The 21,698-nt window shown below is 43.9% G+C and overlaps 1 protein-coding gene across 5 annotated transcripts in view; it reads left to right on the top strand.

The window, feature by feature from the left end:
- EEFSEC (eukaryotic elongation factor, selenocysteine-tRNA specific) overlaps positions 1 to 21,698 on the top strand; it is a 255,691-nt gene that overhangs the window by 88,374 nt on the left and 145,619 nt on the right. For all 5 annotated transcript variants that reach the window (XM_003829395.4, XM_008954758.4, XM_034957299.3 and 2 more), the window contains exons 2-3: positions 4,350 to 4,557; positions 19,634 to 19,730. In XM_003829395.4, the coding sequence (XP_003829443.1) occupies positions 4,350 to 4,557; positions 19,634 to 19,730 (305 nt within the window). The remainder of the gene's footprint in view (positions 1 to 4,349; positions 4,558 to 19,633; positions 19,731 to 21,698) is intronic.

Here is a 21,698-nt window from a genome sequence, read left to right on the forward strand (position 1 = left end):
AGCTTTGACTTTAAAAAAAAAAAAATCTGATTTTGAGGTTGCTAAAATATGTTCAAAGTATAATGTTAAGTTTCTCCAGCTGAATTTTTTTCTGAACATATTTTATTCCTTCAGTCCCAAAAGGAAAATTACACCTCACAGATAACTTATGCTTTGTTAAATGCTGACCCTTGTAAGTTTTTCATTATTTTTGAAATGATTAAGATATATAATTTACAGAATTGGAAATTGTAATTTTTAAATGTACTGAGAAACTTTAACCCTATTATAATTATTCTGCAAATCTTTTAAGGATACTATAGTCAGTACAACTAGATGAAAAACTCTGATAGATTGGGAAATATAGAGGATCATTTATAAGCCTTGATTTTTTTGTCTTGTGTTTCCCACCCACTCACTCGCTATGTCCCTCTAGTCTCAGAGCGATTTCCTACCCTGGGTTCATGGGAATTGGGAAGGACACTGTTTGATTCATTCTATGAAACTACTAGGGATTTTGAAAAAGGCAAGACGGGCCAGTTGTGTCACTTCCTGTCGTCTGATCAAAAGTTTGATGAAGAAAAGAAAGTAACTGAGAGCTGCTGCCAGGCAGCAGGCAGTTGCCTGGTGATGACCCCGGGTTTCCAGTGCTACTCTGGTTCCCAGTGTGGCCAGTCAAGTCCCTCTGACCTCTGGGCTCCTTAGAAGTCCCTGGTGCTGGCTGCGCTGCACGGGGTCTGCTCAAGAGCCTGGCCTTTTGGAACAAAGACGGCTTGTGGATGCTGGATCAGGCTGCAGATGAAATCCCAACTGGCTCCTGAGTGTTTGGGTCCTATCTGTGCTTAGTTTTCTGGGTCTGTCAATCAGTTTAATTTCCCATCCACAGGATCTCAATAGGCGTGAGAAGCAAGAGGGCCTGATGCGTGGAGCACATGAGTCATTCCCCTACTGGATAGTTGACTGGATAGTTGTGTATACCAATAGGAAATCGACTGTTGAAGAAGAGGAACAGATTCCTGGTGAATAAAGTAGAAGAGGCAGGGATATGGACATTTGCTGCATTAGTCCAGCAACGATGTATTAAGCTGTGCCCAAGCTGGGTCTTGTGCTGTGAATACAGATTGAAAACCCAGGCCTTGGTTATGAACCCTCAGCATGCAGCTGGGTGGGGCATCAAGGATCAGGGGCAAGTGAACCTGGGGCAGGTGTTCTGGGCAAAGCAGGAGCAGGGGCAAAGGCAAGGAAGGGAAAGGGGCGAGAGTCCACCTGGGTCCTACCTTGATCTTTAGATGGGAAGTGGGAGAGTTGATGGGGGGAGGGGGAGAAATTGTGGGCTGGGTCCCCACTGGGCAGGGCGGGCTGTGTGGCGTGGGAGTTAAGAACCTGGGCACCAGGGTTCAGATCTCTTCTCTGCCACCTACCTGCTGTATAACCATGAGCAGTCAACAGACTTCCCTAAAGCCTCGACTTCCTCATCTGTAAATTAGGGGCTAGGTAGTGGCAGGTGTTTAAGTTCTAGAGGGAACTTGGATAGTCAGAATTACTCTGGAGAAGTCCTTAAGGAACCCATGAGGTTGAGTGGCCTTGGTTCTGTGGGCACAGCTTCGCCCACCGGAGAGGGAGGCCTGTGGGGCCAGTGCAGGATCCATTCTGCTGTGAAGGTGGAGACTGGAAAATAGGCTGGGCCCCCAACGTGTTCCTCCCTCCTTGTTCCCTGCTGGGCTTTATCTCATCCTGCCTCAAGACCCAGTCTCACAGCCCTGTGGCCAGTTCCCAGATTTACTGATGGTTAGGACCCGGAAGACAGTTGGGTGTATCTTCTGGGTAGGGAAGGCTTGGGCTCAGCTTGTGTGAGGGAGGCATGAGTGTCATGGGGCCATGGGGAGAGGGCAAAAAGCCCAGGAAAGGGTTTGTGGAGCACACAGCATGGTGCTTGGCACAAGGTGAGTGGGAAGCAACTGGTAGTTAAAAAACAGGGAGCCTCCCAAAGCCACACTGGGGAGTCTTTTTTTTTTTTTTTTTTTTCCAGTGGACAGTGGGGCTCTTAGCATGAGAAGGGCATGGTCAGGTCTGTGTTTTATTGTATTATTTATTTATTTATGCACTTAAAATTATAATTTTATTTTAGAACAGATACTACACATCCCTGTTTAAAATGAAAAGGAACCGAAGAATGTACAGAGAATTTCCTTCCTACTCATCTTCGGTCTCCCAGCAGACAACCAAGTCATTAGTTTCTTTTGCATTCCCTCAGAGATATTTTATGTGTGTAGAAGCAAATACTTATGCAGTATGTGACACCCACACACGTGCACACACATACACACACACGTATACCTTATCCCCTTTTCAACACAAATCACACTCTGCACATTGTGCCTTGCCCTTCTCACTCACTCCGCCTTGGATATCATTCCATAGTGGTAGATAAAGAGCTTCTTCATTCTTTTAAATGGGTGTATAGTATTCTGTCATGGCATTATAGCATTATATTCTTATTTTCAACCTGTCCCCTGCTGATGGACATTTACCTAGTTTCCAGCATTAGCTGTAACAAACATGCTGCTTGGCTGGGTCAAAGATTATGTGCCTCTGAGAGGTTATACCAGTTAACCCCCGACCCCCGCTCCTGCCCAGCAGTATATGAATCAGTGATATATTTTTAGAAAGTGCCTTTGGGAAGGCTGTTTGGAGGATGGAGTTTGGAGGGCCACATCTGAGCTGCAGCAGCCCATTAGGGACTAGCCAACATGAGCCTGCCATGGGCTATGGGAACTGGAGCTGGAACAGAGAAAGAGTCCAGAGGAGAGTTGGTAATTCAGTAGCTATGAGAGGGAGTCTATCAGATGAGTCGAGCCTGTTTTTAATAGTCTGTTCTGTTCATGGTAGATGATAGAGTCGGTGTCCATCCCCTCTGTGGCTGTAGCAGAGACCTGGGCCCTCCTGCCCCTTGACCTGGCAGAGGAGATGCTGCTGCTGCTGCTGCGTGCACCTGAGCCTAGCCCTGTGGCCCCAGCTGGCAGGATGAGGAGAGGAGGCTGGACAGGGAGAAGCAGAGTGGGAGACAGGAGGGTTGGGGCATGCCTAGGTCTACCTGAAGTCAGAGAGACACACCGTTCTGTGGGAGGCCAGAGGAGTGTCACAGGACAGGGGTGACCAAGAGGCCTCTTGGAACAGTGGGAAGAATTCTTCAGCAGTGGTGTCAGGAGCCCTGATTTCTAGTGTCTTCGATACTAGTTGGCTGTGTGATCTAGAGCATATGACCTAGACCCATGTCTCTGAGTCTCCGTTTCTTCATCTGAAACATAAGTTTACTGGAGATTAAGTAAGCTGACCTAGTGTGCATAGTCAGAGTGCCCGAAAAAAGAAAGGCCCTCCCTCCTCCATGCCTTCCCTCTATCCCCAGCAGTGGGATAGAATCAGCATCATCAGAGTCATTCACAGAGCAGTCTCCTCTGCATTGCCAATGACCATAATCCGATCCCGAGAAATGCTTCATGGGCATTCTTATAAGCTCAAAATGTAATTATTCTTCATTTTAATAGGGAAAATGTTTGTATATTCCTGCAGTATGAAGTTACACGCTTCTTGTTGAAATGACTCCAAATCCCGTTAAAAAGGAAACAGTCACTTCACTGGCTAACATTATGTTCCTGACATGATTTATAGCAGTTTCCCTTCATTCACTTTCTGTAACTTGTCTGTCTACCTGCTGTTGTTCAGCTCAGGTGTGCCGTACAGTAGGATGATGCTCACAAGCGTGCACGCACACACACACACACACACGCACACAAATGTTCAGTACTTAGCGATTATGACACAGAACCTTAGATGCTCCTAACACCCCAGAAGGAATAGGACTGAGCCGTAGCACTGTGAGGAAAAGATGCTGTCCACTCCCTAATCCTCCCCCTTCTGCCCCGTCTACTTTCTCAGTCTTCTCTCATTTCTTAGCAAGGGCAAGTATCTAGCCATTTGCCAAGCCTAGTACGAAACTTTTTTTTTTCCCCCTGCTGAGACATTTCTTCCTCTGTCAAATGGAATGAAAGTGATAGGATTGGTGCAATAGAAAGGCACGGGTTTTGGAGTTAGACGAGCCTATACCTAAACCCAGCCCTGTTGCGTGTTAGCAGTGCGATCCTGGGCAAGCTCTCTGTGTTTTGTGGACCTCAGTTTCCTCATCTGCCATGGCAGTTCTGAAGCTTCAGGTCCAAGTGCCTAGCACAGGGCCTGTAGCCAGGAGCTGTGTAGTCACCATTTATTCCACTTTGCTCACTTTGACTGCAGTGCTTTGACCTGGGGCATTGGGCAACTTTCTGTGGGGCTCACCGCCCCTTTTCCCTTTCTAACCTTCTCTTCTCTTATTCCAGGGGCCCAGATCATTGATCTGATGATGCTGGTCATTGATGTGACCAAGGGGATGCAGACCCAGTCAGCGGAATGCCTTGTGATCGGCCAGATTGCCTGCCAGAAGCTGGTCGTGGTGCTGAACAAAATAGACCTCTTACCTGAAGGAAAGAGACAGGCAGCAATTGATAAAATGACCAAGAAAATGCAGAAGACCCTAGAGAACACCAAGTAGGTCTGCTAATGAGAGCAATGTTCACTGCATAAGAAGGCTTCTGGGGCCTCCCATGTTCATTTCACAAACATGAATTGGACAGGCAGGTGTCAGCCTCCCGTCCTAGTAAGTGGGATCTCAACCTGGCATTTGCTCACATAAGGGCTGCATTAAATGAGGTAAAGGCTAACGTGTTTTTAAAAGAGGCCAAAAACCACAGGAGCATAAAGAAACTAGAATTTGATGAGGCACAAGCCCTTCTGTGTCTCAGCTCACAGGAAGGAGAAGGAACACAGGGACTCTGTGCCCAGTGTGCAAGGCCTGGACTGGCAAGGGTTCAGATCCTTTCTACTTAGCTTGTCTTGATAAAAACTTAGTCCCGCCTACATATATTGGCCATACTTTGGTGCAAGAGAGGCTAGGACTGTGTTCTCTTGCTATCTGCTTCTCTACAACTCGATTATCAAAAGGGGAAGATGAATTTTGGTAGATGACTGGTTGTTTCTGTTACAGAAGCTTGTAAGATTGGGTGGACAGACAGACAGATGGTTGTTGCTGCTGGAAGCCAGACTAGGAAACACCAAATCACAAAGGACCTTTTTAGCATCTTCTGCCAAGGATTTTACAGTTTTATCTTGTGGAAAGTAGGAAGTTATTAAGGAATTTTATGCAAGGGGTGGCTAGATGAGGTTTTTCATTAGGAGATCACTGGCTGCAGGTGGAAGGCTGGCATGGTGAGGAGGACCCAGGAGGCAGCAGAGAGGAGAAGGAGGAGAAGGAGAAGGAGCAGCAGAGGCTACTGAACTGTAGTGGTTTTACCAGGGAGAGAAGGTGTTGCTCTGAGTTGAGGCAGAGCATGGAGGGAGGAGGTGGCTTGGGGAGATATCTAGCGGGAGAATCCACAGCCCTGGTGAAGCAGTTCACCTGGATCACAGTAAATGTGGAAGAAAGCTGGCAGTGCTACCGAGAAGGGCAGGGGTGTGGGAGGCACAGGGGGACTGTGAGACAGAAAGCCACCTGGTTGCTCAGGCGGCCACAGGAATGACTAATTCTGATGTGGTCAAGAAAATGAGAAAATGTCCTTGTTGAGCACAGTGTTGACAGACCTCATTGTTTTATCAATTTCTCTCTTCCTCTCTAGGCCAGTCCCTTTTGATCAATACTAAATAGCGGTCACTGGGAGACAGGGATGCTTCCTCTTTGCTATGCAGCCTGAGACAATATCCTGCCACTTCCACCTCTCCTTCTTCTGCCCATGGAGGGCAAGCAAGTAGAGAGCGTTTTTGTTTCCCTGTCATAAAGATTGATATGCCTTCCCATTTATGATGTTTTTTTCAGATCCAACACCTGCAGCTCTCCCTCAGAATTCTCAAGTTGGTTAAATTAAAGCTCCAGCCCTGTGAATGGGCCAAATATGTCATAAAAGATTTTCTAGCGCTGCCTTTTGTTAGCAAAATTCATCAATCCGATAAAATCGACACATTTAGATAAGTGTTGCATAAGAATTCAGACTTTGTTATTCCCAGCGGAAGTGGATATGAGACTGTAAAAAGGAAGATAAAAAATTATATCTTCTTTTTAGTGAGTTATTTGATCTCCCTGTCGTTTTATTTACTTGTCAGAAAAGGAAGAACAGGTCTTTTGGACTCCCGCATAAAAACCCAGTACAACCTCAGTACTCAGATACAACCTCAGTATCATTTACTATAGAAATGGGACCTTCAGGGAAGGGCTTAGGGTACGTTTAAGGGTTAATTAATAGTAATAGTTTTGATTAATTAAATTTAAGGAAAATTCTCATTTGCTTGTGAAAATTACTATTTCTATTTTAGTGTATTGGTTGAAGATCAAATTATGGACTTTATCACACATCCAGAGGAAATTGTCCATCTGAGGGTCCTTGGAAGCGCCTCCTGCCCTCATCCAGCACCAGCAGGCTGGTAGGGAAAGGAGAGGACTGTCACCCTGAGGGGTTGTAATCAGTGGGCATGTGACCTACTGAACATTAGCTTTTACCTCCATGAAGCAAAGAACTTCTTTAAATTATTTTAAGTGACTATTTCATTTTCTTATGTTCCCTTGTTAAGTAAACCCTTCATAAATGCCAGTCCAGATGCAAAGAAACTTTCTGTCTATAAAGGGAAAATGTGGACTGGTGAACCATGTACCTATCAAAACCGAAAAAGTGTTCAAAACATTAAATGTATTTTTTTCTGTCCAAAGAGTAACTGAAAGAAAACTTGGAAAATAGAGAAAAGTAGTTAAAAGAAAGAAGAGCCCGCCCAAAGATTTCTTTTCTCAAATGGCAGCTGCTGGCACTTTTGGGTTTTTTCATTTCTTTTTTCTTTTTAACTATGTGTAGTATTGCCCCCACTTTTTCTTCCACATTTTTTTTATTGTGGTAAAATACATATAACATAATGTTTATCATTTTAGCCACATGTAAGTGTATAATTCAGAGCTATCAAGTACATTCACAGTGCTGTGTACCTGTCCCCACTATATATACCCCAAACTTTTTCATGACCTCCAACATAAACTCTGTAGCCATTAAGCAATAACTCCCCTTTCTCCCTTCCTCCCACCCTGGCAACCTCTATTCTGCTTCTCATCTCTATGAATTTGCCTGTTCTAGGTACCTTTTATCAGTGGAATAATATACTATTTGGCCTTTTGTGTCTGGATTATTTCACTTAGCATAATGTTTTTAAGGTCCATCCTTATTGTAACATGTGTCAGAATTTCACTCCTTTTTGTGGTTGCATAGTGTTTTATTATGTCTATATACCACATTTTATTTATCCATTCTTCTGTTGGTAGACACTTGGGTTGCTTCCTGGCTACTGTGAATAATGCTGCTATGAACATGGATGTATAGCTATTTATTCAATTTTCTGCTTTCAATTCCTCTCAGTACATCCTAAGAGGTATGAAGTGGTATATCATCATAGTTTTCATTTGCATTTCCCTAGTTACTAATGATATTGAGCATCTTTTCATGGTTTAATGGCCATTTGTGTATCTTTTTTTGAGAAATAGCTATTCAAATCCTTTGTACATTTTTAGGTTGGGTTGTTTTCTGTTGTTGTTGTTGAATTGTAATAGTTATTTATGTATTCTGGACATTAATCCCTTGTCAGAGATATGATTTGCAAATATCTTCTCCTGTTGTGTAGATTTTCTTTTTACTTCGTTGATAGTGTCCTTTGATACACAAAACTTCCTAATTTGGATGAAGTCTAGTTTATCATTTTTTTTAATTGCCTGTGCTTTTGGAGTCATATCCATGAAACTGTTGCCGAATCCTGTGTCATGAAGATTTTTATCCAGTGTTTTTTTCTAAGAATTTTGTAGCTTTAGCTCTTAAGTTTAGGTCTTTGATCATTTTGAGTTAATTTTTGTATATGATGTAAATTAAGGGTTCACCTTCATTATTTTGCGTGTGGATATCCAGTTTTCCAAGCACTTTTTTTGAAAAGATTGTCTTTTCCCCTTTTAACTTTGTAAAAAATCGATTGACCATATATGTGTGGGTTTATTTCTAGGCTTTCTGTTCTATTCCATTGGTCTATATGTCTGTCCTTAGGCTAGTGCCACACTGCTTTGATGTCTGTAGTTTTGTATTAAGTTTCAAAGTCAGAAAGTATGACTCTTCTATCTTTGTTCTTTTTCAAGATTGTTTTGGCTATCTGGTGCTCCTTGCAGTTCCACATGAATTTGAGAATCTGCTTTTCCATTTCTGTGGAAAGGTTGTTGGAATTTTGATAGGTATTGCATTGAATCTGTAGATCTCTTTGGGTAGTATTGGCATCTTAACAGCATTAAATCTTCTAATCCATGAACCATAGGATATGTTTTTGTTTAAGTCATCTTTAGTTTTTTTTTTTTTTTTTTTTAGCAATGTTTTGTAGTTTTTAGCGTACAAGGCTTTTGTCTCTTCGATTTATTCCTAAGTATTGGATTCTTTTAGAGGCCATTGTAAAGGAATTATTTTCTTAATTTATTTTGGATTGTTCATTGCTGGTGGATAGAAACACACCTGATTTTTGAACTTGTACCCTGCAACTTTGCTGAGTCCTCCCCACATCTTTTCTTTACATATAGTCATAGTCATGAGGCATGTACATTTTTATTTCTGCTTTTATTACTTAACATTTTACATATCATTTGCTCATGTAACCACCACTCTGTTGACCTACTAGACTGGCTTAAGTTTCTGTTCTTAAAAATAAAGCCTTAAGGTGAACATCTCTGTACATCATTAAATTGTATTTTCACCTTTTTCCTCATGATAGATTTGCAGGTATGAGATTATTAGATCAAGGGGTCTGAACATTTCTAAACTTTTTGCTGTGCATTGCCATATTATTTTCCGGAAGTGTTCTACCATTTTACACAGGTGTCAGCAGATTACTTTGGTTTATAATTTTAAACTATACTTGAAACTTAGTAGAAAATAGTGTTTTAGTAGAAATGGTAACTTAGTAGAAATGGTATTTTGTTCTTGTTTTAATTTGTGATTCTTTATTTCCTGAAGTGTTTTGAACAGTTGTGCTTTTGTATGTGTGAGTTATGCCCATGTAAAAATTTTGTCTGTTTGCCTCTTGCAATTTTAATTTTTTTTTAATTTTTGGGAGTGTTTAATATTAGTAAAGATATTGCTGTTAACCCTTCTATCATATTTGCTACAAATAAGTGTTTGGCATTTGTTGTCTTTCCATTTTAGTTGCTTTTTTTGACATGCAGAAGTTTCTAATTTTTATGTAGTCAAACTCTTTGTTCTTCTTTGTGATTTCTTTATCTCTGAAAGCATTTAAAATTACTCTTGCATAAGCATTTATCAATGTTAACAGAAATCAAAACAGAAGATAAAAATGTACCCACAATCTTCTCAATGCATCAAATTAAAGTGTTTTTCCCCCAGGATCCCTGTCAGTCTTTCCTGCGTGTACATAATTTGAGGTAGTTGTTATCACAGCATTGACACTGTTCTGTGTTCTAGGCTTTTCTGTTTATTTTTCCACTAAATGTTATCATCTGACAGCATCCTTGATACATCATTCCCCCAGACTCCCTTTGTGTTTCTTCCTGCTTTTTAAACACTTTCTATTTCCTTCTGTCTGTTTTAGCCAGAGCCCTCTGTCTGGAGCCCACCAGGGACTCCATTGATCCTGCCTCCCTCCCTGTGAATGGGTTGAATGCCAATCTCAAGGAATTTCTCTGCTACTGAGTGGACTTTGACTAGGTGTATTTTCCATACTAGCTTTGTGGCTGACTAACTGTGTGTGCTTGGGCGACTCACTCCATCTCTCTGAGCTGCTGTTTCTTCCTTTGTAAAAGGGGAGCTGAAAAGTTCAGTCTCATAGCGTTTAATATGAGGGAGCATTTCACGTGGAGCCTGGCACACCATGGATATGTAGGAATAATAGCTGTAACATGTGGAGAACCTGCTGTGTACTTGGCACTGTACTAGGGGTTTCGCATACATAGTTCGTGGAATCAGTCGGATCCTTACAGTTTCCTAAGAGGTAGGTTTTGTGTCTGGCTTGACTATTGAGAAAAGTGAGGCTTAATAAATGTTGGCTGTTTTGAATCTACTATCCCAAAGGTAAAATTTATTTATACTCTATTTGTTTATATATCTTTATATGGATTATAAATTCATATATATATGTATATACACACACATACACATATATATTTATCTGAAACTTTTTTTGTGTGCTAACGAACATCAGCTTGCATACACAATCAGCACGTCTAGGCCCAGCAAGCACCGCAACATACTGTAGCTGCCAGGGAAGTCTGGAGGAGACAGTGGGATGGCAGGGACAGCAGTCCTTGAATGAGCTCTTGGTCAGCTCCTGCCCGCACTACAGAGCTATGCAGCTGCCGTCTCTGGCTGGAGCCCCTTGTACTCCTAGACCCCAGACACCAATCCAGTGGCTGCTAAACTCTACTCCCCAGGGCTCCATGGAGCTGGGTCTCCCTTGTACAGCCAGAAGCCAGGGTGCCCTAATGTGTAGCATGTTCAGCGTGTTGGGAAGGCTAGCTTCTCTTGAGTCTGGGAAAGGGCCAGACACCTGGCCCAACACACTGTTATGTTCTATTACTATATATTGCCCAAAAGGGTTTGGATAAAGATAGTTGAATTTCCAAAAGCTTTATAGGTAATCTCTGGAATTCCCCATGCACGTTCCTACAACTCTGTGTCCCTCTGAGCCTCAGGCTCAGGGCGTGGAAGCAGAGCCAGTGTACATGGCTGAGTCTTGGCTCCGTCAGCTCTGCGGATGGAGCCTTCGTGCTAAGAATAGATTTTTCTCCTACCCATCTCTTTCTCCTATGGGAGAGGCCTGGACTCTGGACTCCTGCAGACCAGCCACTTACTCCCTGGCTCCCTGGGCGAGTCATAGCTTCTCTGAATATGGTACCTGAACCCCTGCCCATGGACTATTGAGATGGTATGGACACCACCAAGCTTGGTGCCTGGTACAGAGCAGGTCGCAGAGAAGTCTGAGTTCTTTTCCTGCCTTTCCCATTTTCTCTCCTGTGTTTCTTTTCTTCTTTTCTGTCTCTCTTCCTCAGTGTTATTTTTTCCTTTTCCTCTTTCCTTCCCTCTCCTCACTGTTCCTTCCTTTGTGAATTATTTTTCCCTCCCTCGTTCCCTCTCCAAGCTCTCTTTTGTCCTTCTGGGTATTGCCTTTCTCAAGGCAAAGACCTAAGCCCCGCTACTTCTGTGGGGGCAGTGTGTCATGTCTGAGCTACTCTAGAACTGATTGACAGGTGGGTCTGTGGCCCTCTTTGGAATCTCCTTACTGAACTGAAATCATCGTGTCACACTGACCTTTGGAGCAATGAGTGGCCCCTGAGATTGTTTAAGTTGCTCTTTAGGGAACTTCAGCTTCCTCAGAGTTACTTCTCTTGTCTTTAAAAAAGAAAAAAATCTGGTTTTCTTCAAGGGTTTGCTCCCAACCAGGCCAGGGCAGTGGGATGAGGTTTTAAAGGCCAGTTGAATTAAGCTCCTCCCAACTGAGGAGCTTCCTGTGCAGTTGGACAGGAGAGCCTGAGTACCTGGACGATGGCGAAGGTGAGCTAGGGAATTTGCTTTGTGTCGGAGTTAAAGGCCAGAGCTGAAGTGGCTCCTCAGAGTAGCAAGGGGATTCTGAGGAAGGCAAGTTTGCTTCTGGCTGGGGAGTCAGGAATGAGGACTAACTCTAGAAGGGCATGTGATGACTAAGCAGGGGTGAGGTTCAAAATATGGAGCACAGGCCAGGAACTGGCCACTGGGAAGGGGTGCCGTCATCTGTGGCTGTTGTGCTGGTACAGACGGCTGGTGGTTGCAGCAGTTCCCAGGGCTCCTCATGAGTTCCAAACGGCACTTTTACACATGTTAACCGATTCAGTCTGGGAGACAACCCTGTGATCTAGGTCGTGCCATCTCATGTTGGACAGGGAAATGGGGGCTGAGTGAGGTGAAATCGCATAAACCAGCTGTGGAATGGAAATTAGTCCTAGGTTTCTAGCTGGAATCCTGCCTCAGGCTGCCATTGCCTGGGTGAGGTTTGCCTAGGAGAGGAGGGGAAGGAGGTGAGGGCAACAGTGTGAGCTTGGGTTTTAAAAATGCAGATACCCAGGGCTTTTGCTGAGATGAATCAGTGTGGGGAGACTGGAGCAGACCCCAGAGGGCCTTGTGTACCACCCTGGGCCAGGACTTCATCCCAGGACAGTCACAGAGTCCTGAGAGTGGGGAGGGGAGAGGGCCAGCACCTCAGAGTGGTGCTGCTAGAAGGTTCTCACAGCTGTGGTCTGTGCATGCACTTTGGAGAGCAGTTGGGAGGCCTGGGGTGAGAAGAGCCTGACCCAGAGTGGAACCCATTAAGAATGAAAATCAGGATGGATTGGAGCAAGATCCTAAGAGGAGAACCAATTGGATGCAGTGACTGATGAGAGACATCAGTGACCATGCAGTCAGAGAGGACTAATTCAGAGGCCAGGGCAATGCCATCCCATATCAGAGGCCAGGAATTAGAGGCCAGGAGGCAGCCTGATGGCAGATGGCAGGGTAGAACTAGAGTGCTGGGAATGGGGCTTGGCTGGGGATGCGGTTTGGGAGCGGCCCACAAGGGGGCTGTGGCCCTCATGGTCAGCATGCAGGGGAAGAGTTGGCCTCTCTGGCCACTCTTTGGGGAGGCCTGCAGTGGGCACATGAGTGATGAAGAAGGGCCTCTCGGGGACGTGAAGGATGGTCAAGGGCCATGGAAATAAAGGTATGGGGTTGTCAGGGAGGAGGGAAGGATGCCACTGCTGGACAGTCACCTGGTCAGATGCCACAGAGGAAAGCGATTGCAAGGGAAGAGCACTGAGTTGACCACTGGGAGCTGCTCTTGACCTTCAGGAACTTCTTTCTCTGCCATGCTTCCCCGAACCCTGGCCCCCGTTCCTCTTAGTGTCACATGGAATTGGCACCCTGGTCTGGTGCCCCAGCCCCTCACCCCCATTGCTCTTGGGAGCCCTTTGTGTATTTGTTGTGCATGTTCCGTGGAGACTGGCGCAGAGGAAGTACTTAGTAAATGTCCTGCACTTAAAAGGGAAGGAGACAGAAGTGACCTTGTAAGAAAATCAGCCATAAGCTCTGATGGGTAAACAGAAGTGGGATTTGTTTTGAAATATGAGAAGAAGGAGAAATTGGATGTTGATTGAAAGTGGCAGGGTGGGGGTGTCAAGCAAGAGGGCTTTTGTCCCAAGAGGAGAGAAATCTGGGGCTGTAGGAGTCTCTGGATGTGAGTCCAGGGAAGAGCTTGGAGGGGCTGGGGAGCGGGGCCGGGGCTGGGGTGTCAGCATGGGTTCCTGGAAGGCCCCCATAGACCTGGCAGCAAGCTTGGGCTCTTCCCTTCAGGTGCCTCTTCTTGGGCTGGATCCTTCGCCTGGCTTCTGTTTGGGGCTATAGTGGGGGAATGTGAGGGGATGGCCTAGGGTCTGAGGAAGATGAAGGCAGTATTATTCAGAGTGAGGGACGTGCACCACATGTCACACGAGATCCATCTGGGACTGTGCTTGGATGTGGCAAAATTGCAATGAAAGTTAATCCTTCTTCAGTTATCTTTAAATCTCTTTTATTAAGTCAGAAAAATGTCTCAAATTGGTACTGTTGTGTCTTAAAGATTTCCCTAACTTTTTAACCAGGCTCAGTGCCTTCAGCAGGTAATAGTATCTAGCTAGAATTTAATAGCTCTATTTTGTTTTCTTTGTGTTTATTTTTGTAGCTACAGTAGTAGAAGATTTCTTGTCCCCTGAGATTGGACTGTGGTTGGTTAATCAAAAAAGTCCCTTGAAGCACAGAATCATAAAAAATGACACATTCATGCCTTAAACATAATATTTTAACTTAAAACATATACATGCATATTTATTTAATAAAATCAACAATAAAAGCTGTTACAGAAGAAATACAACATTCGCAGCATCATGCCTCCCTTTCCTCATCAGCACCAAGACACTGGCAGCCGGGCCAGGCTGGTCTGGGGCTTCTTGGCTGCATGTGGATTTGAGTTCTGAATTCGGGCCTGACTCCACTTCTTCAGGCTGTGCTTTTGAAGAATGTTTGTTTTTTGTGTCATTTATAATTTCAGTTTTCCATGCATGATCACTTATAATCTATATGTTATCTTTAATTCATTTGGTCTGAATACAGTTAAGTAAGCTATATTCTGTATGTTCTTCTTGGTCAGTATGTATGTATGTATTTTTGAGACAGAGTCTCACTTTGTTGCCCAGTCTGGATCTCACTATAACCTTGAACTCCTGGGCTCAAGCAATCCTTCTGCTTCAGCCTCTTAAGAAGCTGGGACTACAGGCATGTGCTACCACATCTGGCTAATTTTTAACACTTGTTTTATAGATGGGTTCTCTCTGTGTTGCCCAGGCTGGTATAGAACTCCTGGCCTCAAGTGATCCTCCTGCCTCTGCCTCCCAAAGTGCTGGTATTACAGGTGTGAGCCACCATGCCTGGCCCAGAATTTATGTTTTTGAAAGCTCTAGAGTTTGCTGATTTGGCAATAAGGAAAAGTTGTAGTGTGCAGGCTCCAGTTGCATTACTGTGGGCAGCAACTGTGATCATTCTGGCTTTTTCTATCCAAATGTGGCATACTTTTCTTTGCATATGATTGTTTCTCTTGATCACATCTTCTAAGTTTTTGCGGTTTTCTCAGTGTTGTGGAGGTGCTCTCTAGTAAGATTTCCCAGAGAAAGCCTCAGTGACTGACTTTAATTCTGTTGTGAGTGTTTGAACAGCAGTTTCTTTCTCTTTGCTCAGATGCTCTCCAGAGGGGCTCCACAGCTTTGTTCCACCTGCCACTTGCTGGGATATGTTCTGCCCAGCTCGTCTTTTCTTCCAGGATGAGCCCACTAACTAGAGCTCCAAGTCACCTTTCATCTATAAACCACTCCCGAATGCAGTGCACTGCCCACAATTTCAGTGAAGCAAGTCTGAGTACAGGATTTTTCTGTTTTCACACAACCTCCCTGCAGGTCTTTTATGGTTTTCTTATCCACACCTAGTTTAACACCAGATTTTAAGGAGATTTGTCTTTATCACACCTTTCCAGAGCATTCAATTTAGTTTTCATAGGAATAGCTATTTTCACACTGTTGTTTCATAATACTAAATTAAATTATGTTGTTACAGCGAAGCTTATAACGGGCATTACCAACTTTACAGCATAACCAGGTTCAGCATAAAGGTCAGGAGGCAAAAGTGCAGGAAGTACTCACCTCTTGAGCGTGGCCTGTGCGCGTCAAGCTGTCCCCCCCAGCATGGAGGTTTGGCATGCTAGGAGCCAGGAGCAGGTTTTGCAGAGGGAGTGCAGAGCGTTGCCTCATGGATGTCCTTAAAGTGACCAGTGGTGGGAGGGCTTCTACTCTACCTTTTATTTGTGGAATGTGGTGGTTTTCCATTTAGATAGTGGCATGAAATTGTGTTTTAAAATAAATATATTTAAGTAAGAACATTAATTCTTTCAAGGAAAATAAATGAGCAAAGAATAGCTTAGGTGGCACACAAATTTGACAAAGCTTGTGAAGAGGATGTGGGACAATTGGTCTATGTGCAGGTCAACCCTGAGAGAGGAGGAGGAAGGGAGGGAGCAGAGCGACCTTGATGTTTTGTCATCCCCTCTTTGTGCCCAGGCTGGCACTGGACTCAATCTTCTGGTTTTGTGTTTTGAAAGACCATTGATGCCATCTTCCAGGTCAGTGTCCCTGGGGAGCGGATGCTGGAGGTCATTCTGGGGATCCCAGCACTGTGGGAAGGACAGGGCTCTGGAATAGGGCTTTTGGGACCAGAGTGCTGAGCTCTGGATTCCTTCTTGCTTCTGCTATTTGCTTCACCTGCGACCCTTTAGCAATCATTTGACCTCTCTGTGCCTCAGTTTCCTCATCTCTAAAATGATAATATAATACCTGACATCATTGCTGTGAGGATTAAATGGAGTCATGTGAAAGCATCTAGCCAGGTGCTGTGTGCATGGTGGGTGCTTCACCAATATTTGGAGAATGAATGTATGACTCTGAATATGGGAATGATGACAGAAGTTCTTCCTACCTTAGAGGGTTGTTAAGAATTCAATAAATTTATGTCTGCAATTTGAAAGTGATAGCAAACTGTCATAATATTGGGTACTATAATTATAGCTATCATATCGTTTTTTCGTTGGTTTGAGAACTAAAATTACATATATTTAATGTATGTAATTAAGGGCAAGGGTTTTATTAATCTGGCTACAGGACTTAAATATATGTTCCCTGATCCTTGAAGATCAGCTGCTTTCCAAATTCTCATATGGATTTGAGAAGGGACACATGCCCCTGCCTCCAACCTAGGCTGATGGAGGATTGTTCTCATGATAGTCTCAGGTTTAAAGTAAACTCAGAGTTGGCTTTAAATCACAGCCCCACCACTCATTAGCCTGTGGCCTGGAACAAGCTACCAAAGCTGGCCAAACTTTTAGGACCCTCTTCTATGAAATAGGGGGAGGAAGAATAATACCCACCTTTCAGGATTGTGATGAGAAGATGGGGATTGGAAAGCTTCTAGCACAATTGCTTGTACCATTGGTGCTTGGTAAAAGGTCCTGTCTCTTTCTGCCACTCCCACTGTGTTGCATGCTAGACTATATACAGAGAAGCACTTAGAGCAAGCCTCAGTGTCAGGAAGGTAAGGGTGGCTCTTCCTGGAGGAAACAAACTCCAGAACTAGAAGTGCTACAGAAATGTCTCCTGAAAATACATTGGGTATACAAACCGTTGAAAGTGGTTCAATATTGTATGGCTTACTTATTAAGGCAATGCAATACAAATTAAAATGAAGTATATATTAAAAATAATTTTTAAAAGACTATTTTGTTATGTGTGCAGTGAAATAGGCATCTTAGATGTCCATTGTGGTAGTGGAAAAGGTAGCATACCTTTCAATCTATTTTCTCTGTAATTGAGATAGAATTCACATACTATGAAATTCATACTTTCAATGTGGAAAGAATTGTACAGCCATCACCACTATCTAATTCCAGAACATTTTCATTACCCCAACAGGAAATTGTATTCATTAAGCCCTTTGCTCCTCATTCTCTGTGCCCCACCAGCCTGGGAACTACTAATCTACTTTCTGTTTTATGGACTTACCTATTCTGGTATTTCATATAAATGGAATTGCACAATATGCGACCTTTTGTGTCTGACTTCTTTCACCTAGCACAGTGTTTTTGTGGTTCATCCACACTGAAGTATGTATTGATGCTTCATGTCTTTTTATGTCATGTCTTTTTATGTCACAACAGAATAATATTCTGTTGTGTATATATACACAACATAGTTTGTGTATCCATTCATCTATTGATAGACATTTGAGATGTTTCTACTTTTTGGCTATTGTGAATAGTGCTACTCTGGACATGTATGGATATGTACTTCTTTGAGTATTTGTTTTCTGTTCTTTTTGGATATATATCTAGGAGTGGAATAGCTGGATCATGTGGTGATCCCATGTTTCCCTTCATTTTTGTAACATTTTTTACTGCATATAAAATTCTTGGTTGGTAGATTTTTTTTATTTTTATTTTTAACTTTCACTTCTTTGAATATATTATCCTGATACCTTCTGGCCTCCACGATTTCTCCTGAGAAACCAGCTGCTAATCTTATTATGGATTCCTTGTACATGAGTTCAGTCGCTTCTTTCTTGATGGCTTCAAGATTCTCTTTGTCTTTGGCCTTCAACAGTTAGATTGTAATGTGCCAGGTGTGGGTGTCTTTGAGTTTATCCTATTTAGAGTTTATTGAGATTCTTGAAAGTGTAGATATTTTCCATGAAATTTGAGAAGTTTTTGGCTATTAAACATCACAGCTTCCCTCAGGCAGCTGTGATGTTAAACAATTGGCTCTGATTATTTTCAACAAACTCCCCCAGGGAAAAGGCTATTTGCACTAAGCAAGCTCCAAGGCAGGTCAAATAAATATAGCATTGTGAGTAGGGCCTTCCAGGGAGCCACCAGACTGGAAAATCATGATCGTTCTCTGGAAGAAGGGCTTTGAAGGAACTCAAACCCATTCTGCCCCTTTCAGTGCCTGGCAGGCTACTGGTTTTCACCATGATTGGTTTTCAGGACAGCTGCAGAGTTAGCATAGGAAGAGGGCAAGTTAAAACATCAAAAGCTCACTTGATTTTACTGAGACTCTTCTTGAATAAACACTCCACAGATTGCTCAAGCCTTTGGTTAATTTCCAGAGTTCTGAACAAGTTGATTCTGATCATTTTTGCCAGTGTTCTTTGTTTCCATGGAAGAGGGCTTTTCAGATGTCCTTGCTGTATCATTTTGCTGATCTATTAGTGAGTATTCACTCTTAGATGTGTACCCCACGAATTCATCCCAAAGCCAAGGCAAAAAAAAAAAAAAAAAACCATTCATGCCCGCTGACATGTTTATCACAGTGTAATTTATAATAGTGAAAAATTTGAAATATCACAAATAAGTAATGGAGGAAAGCATGTACAAGCATGTAAATTCTGGGTCGTACCATTGTCCAGGTGTCAACAATGAAAGAACAGGCCCAGGTGGAGAGAAGTGTGACAAAGAGACTGAGAGCCCTGGCTTCAGACTCAGATGGGCTGGGTTCAAATGTGGCTCTAAGGTTTATAGCCAACAACTTGGAGCAAATCAGTTAGACTCCCTAAGCCTCATTTTCTCATCTATAAGATGGCAACAACTCCATCATGTGTTGTAGATGCTTTCATTCAAACCTCACATTATAGGCTTGGCTCAGCCATGTAAGTTGTTATTGTTGTTGCTGTCATTTAACAGAAAGTTCTTTGTGATATAATGGTAAATAAATTAGCAGGATATGAAATCGTATACATACTATAACCAAAATCTGAAAAAAAGAATCCCTTGGCAAAGCATGGGAAAACCATGGTTGGAAGAAAATACACCAAATGATGGGATTATGGGTTATTTATTTTCTCTTTCCCTCTTTTTTTTTTTTTTTTTGCCCTAACAATGTTCCTTTTTTTAAATGGGAAAGATAAATGTCCACACAGAATAAGTATGTCTTCTTAAAGATACGGGGGCTTTGCTAGTAGAGTTTAGGCAAGAATGCTCTGCATTAGAAACTGAGATTGTAGAGGCGTGCTTCCAGGTACATCTGCAGAGACTTTTTGGTCACTATTATTTCTTGCATCTCTTCAGAAGGCTGAGATGTATTTATTGGTCTTCTTCAAGAAGGTCATTTATTCAGAAGCCTAGGGGCCAGGATCACTGCTGCCTCCTTAGGGAGTGCTCTGAAAGTGGAAGTTAATATCTAAGAGAGCCCTTTAAAATTCTGATGTCCAATGCAGGGACATTTCCCCCAGACGGGGAAATTTGGGGCCTCCATTGCATCATGTGCCATGTGCTAGTACAGTGGTGCTGTCTTCTAGGCTTGGTTGATGCGGGGAGAGAAGAGGATGCTCACTGCACTTGGTACTGTGCCAGGTGCTTCATGGACGTGCTTTGTGTCCATGTAGATCTCTGTAACTGTGATGGGACTTATTTTCCATTTCAGGTTCCGAGGTGCACCGATTATACCCGTGGCGGCCAAGCCGGGGGGACCAGAGGCCCCCGAAACTGAAGCTCCACAGGGCATTCAAGAGCTCATTGAGGTACTGTCATCTTGAATCCAGGTTGCCCTTTAGCCCCAGCGCTGCTCAGGCCAGCCCCTTTGTGTCCCTCTCTCCCCTGAGAGAGAAAGAGAGGCAGCCCTAGCAAGAGGACTCAGTTGGTTCCATTAACCTCCCTGTTAACACCTTAGCACAACTCCCCCACCTCCCTCAAAAAGGTAGACCCAAACTAGGACTCCTAAGGTTCAATGAAGCCCATGATTCACCCTCCAGCCATAAACTCTGCAGAGCTCGTCACACCTTGCTGTGCCTCACTTTCTCCTTTCTCTTGTCATACCTACACTCAGACAAAGCAGCTCCCACCCATCTGGAACCCTGGGACCGTGACATCCATTCCAGTCCTTCAGACTGTATCAGCTCCTCCAGTACCCCACCTGGGCTGGGGGCCAGTGAGGCAGGGGTGAAAGACATGAGCCCAACAGCAGGGGCAATGCAGCTTCCATCCTGGGCACCTCCACCAAAGATGGGAGGCTTATCTTCGGAAGCTGTGGGGCTGAGGCCCAGGTTGTTCTTCCTAACTTGTGCTGGTAGTCAGGGAGGGAGCCCAGTCATCCATCAGGAAGGGTGTGTGTGGGTGCTGATGGTGCTGGTACTAAGGAAGGTAGCAGTGAGAATGGAGCCACAGAGTTCCTCCACAGAGTGCTCAGGACAGTTCAGCCAGGTAGAGTAGCAACGTGCATGGCTCTGGGGCTGGACTGTGGTTCAGGGGCTAGCTCCACCACCACTCTCTCTGACCTCAGGCAAATGATCTACTCTTTCTTGCCTCAGTTCCTTCACTTGGAAGATAATAGCACATACCTCGTGGAGTTGTGAGGGTTAAATGAGTTAATGTGTATAATGTGCTCGGTACAGTGCCATGTCAGTGCTTACTGTTACAGTGATGTTGATGTTTACAGGCCAGGCACTGTACTAAGTTCTTTACATACAGGATCATTGACATTCACAAAAACTCAGGGAGGCTGAAATTATTTATCCCCATATACCAACGAAGAGTCTGAGATTCAAAGATGTTAAATAACTTGACCCATGTCTTGCAGCGAGTTACACGGTGGAGCTGGGATTCAGACCCAGGTTGATCGCTGGGGTCAGCTTCACGGCCCCCCTGCACCTGGCTCCACAGAGCCAAGATGAGGTGTGACCACGTACATGCACTGCCACCATTTCTGTGATTCACACGTGCTGATCTTGTCAGCTTAGCAAAACAAATGTTTTCTGGGTGAGGCTTTTGTTACTTTTTCATCAGGCTCCTGAGAGCACTTGTCTGGGAGCCTGGGATAGTTGTTTTTGTTAAAGCGAAATCCTCAAAAATGCTGCTTTGAAAGATGTTTGTATATTCCTTTAAGAAGCCTCTACATAAATCTCAGACCAAGCCTGTTTTGTTTGAATCTCTAGTGTTTTTCCAAAAGAATTGTTATCACAAGACTAAGACTTTGGAACATTCACCACTGAATACTTTTTTGACAGCCTGTTCCCTTACAAAGTGAAAAAGTAGCAAACACAAGGAATCCTAGTCTTTGTTTTCATTTGTTTATTGGTGATGAGCCCTGACAGCATCTCCCGGCACACAGGTGGCATGAGGAGAATCGGCTGGTGAGGCTGAGGCGTGTGGAGTCCGCAGAGAAGGAAGGACCCTGGGAACAATCCTTTCCTCCTCCCTCTCCCCACATCCCCTTGTTTCTTCTTCTTTCACTTGTCATTCTCTCAGGCATGATGCCAGCTACTGGAGATACCTGGCTCTCACAGCCCTATGGGGGAGATAATAAAGAGATGATCACAGGAGAGTGTTAGCTATAGTGATGGGGGCAGAGGAAACGTGGCCATACAGAGAAGCCTGTCCAGAGGAGGTATTGCTGCAGTACAGGCGAGGCTGAGCCAGCTGGTAAAACTCTAGGCCTGCTGGTGGCTGGCTTCTGGCATACATCAAGGAGTGGCGGAAGATGAGGCCTAAAA

This window comes from Pan paniscus, chromosome 2 (genome assembly GCF_029289425.2).
Source record: "Pan paniscus chromosome 2, NHGRI_mPanPan1-v2.0_pri, whole genome shotgun sequence".
Lineage (NCBI taxonomy): Eukaryota > Metazoa > Chordata > Mammalia > Primates > Hominidae > Pan > Pan paniscus.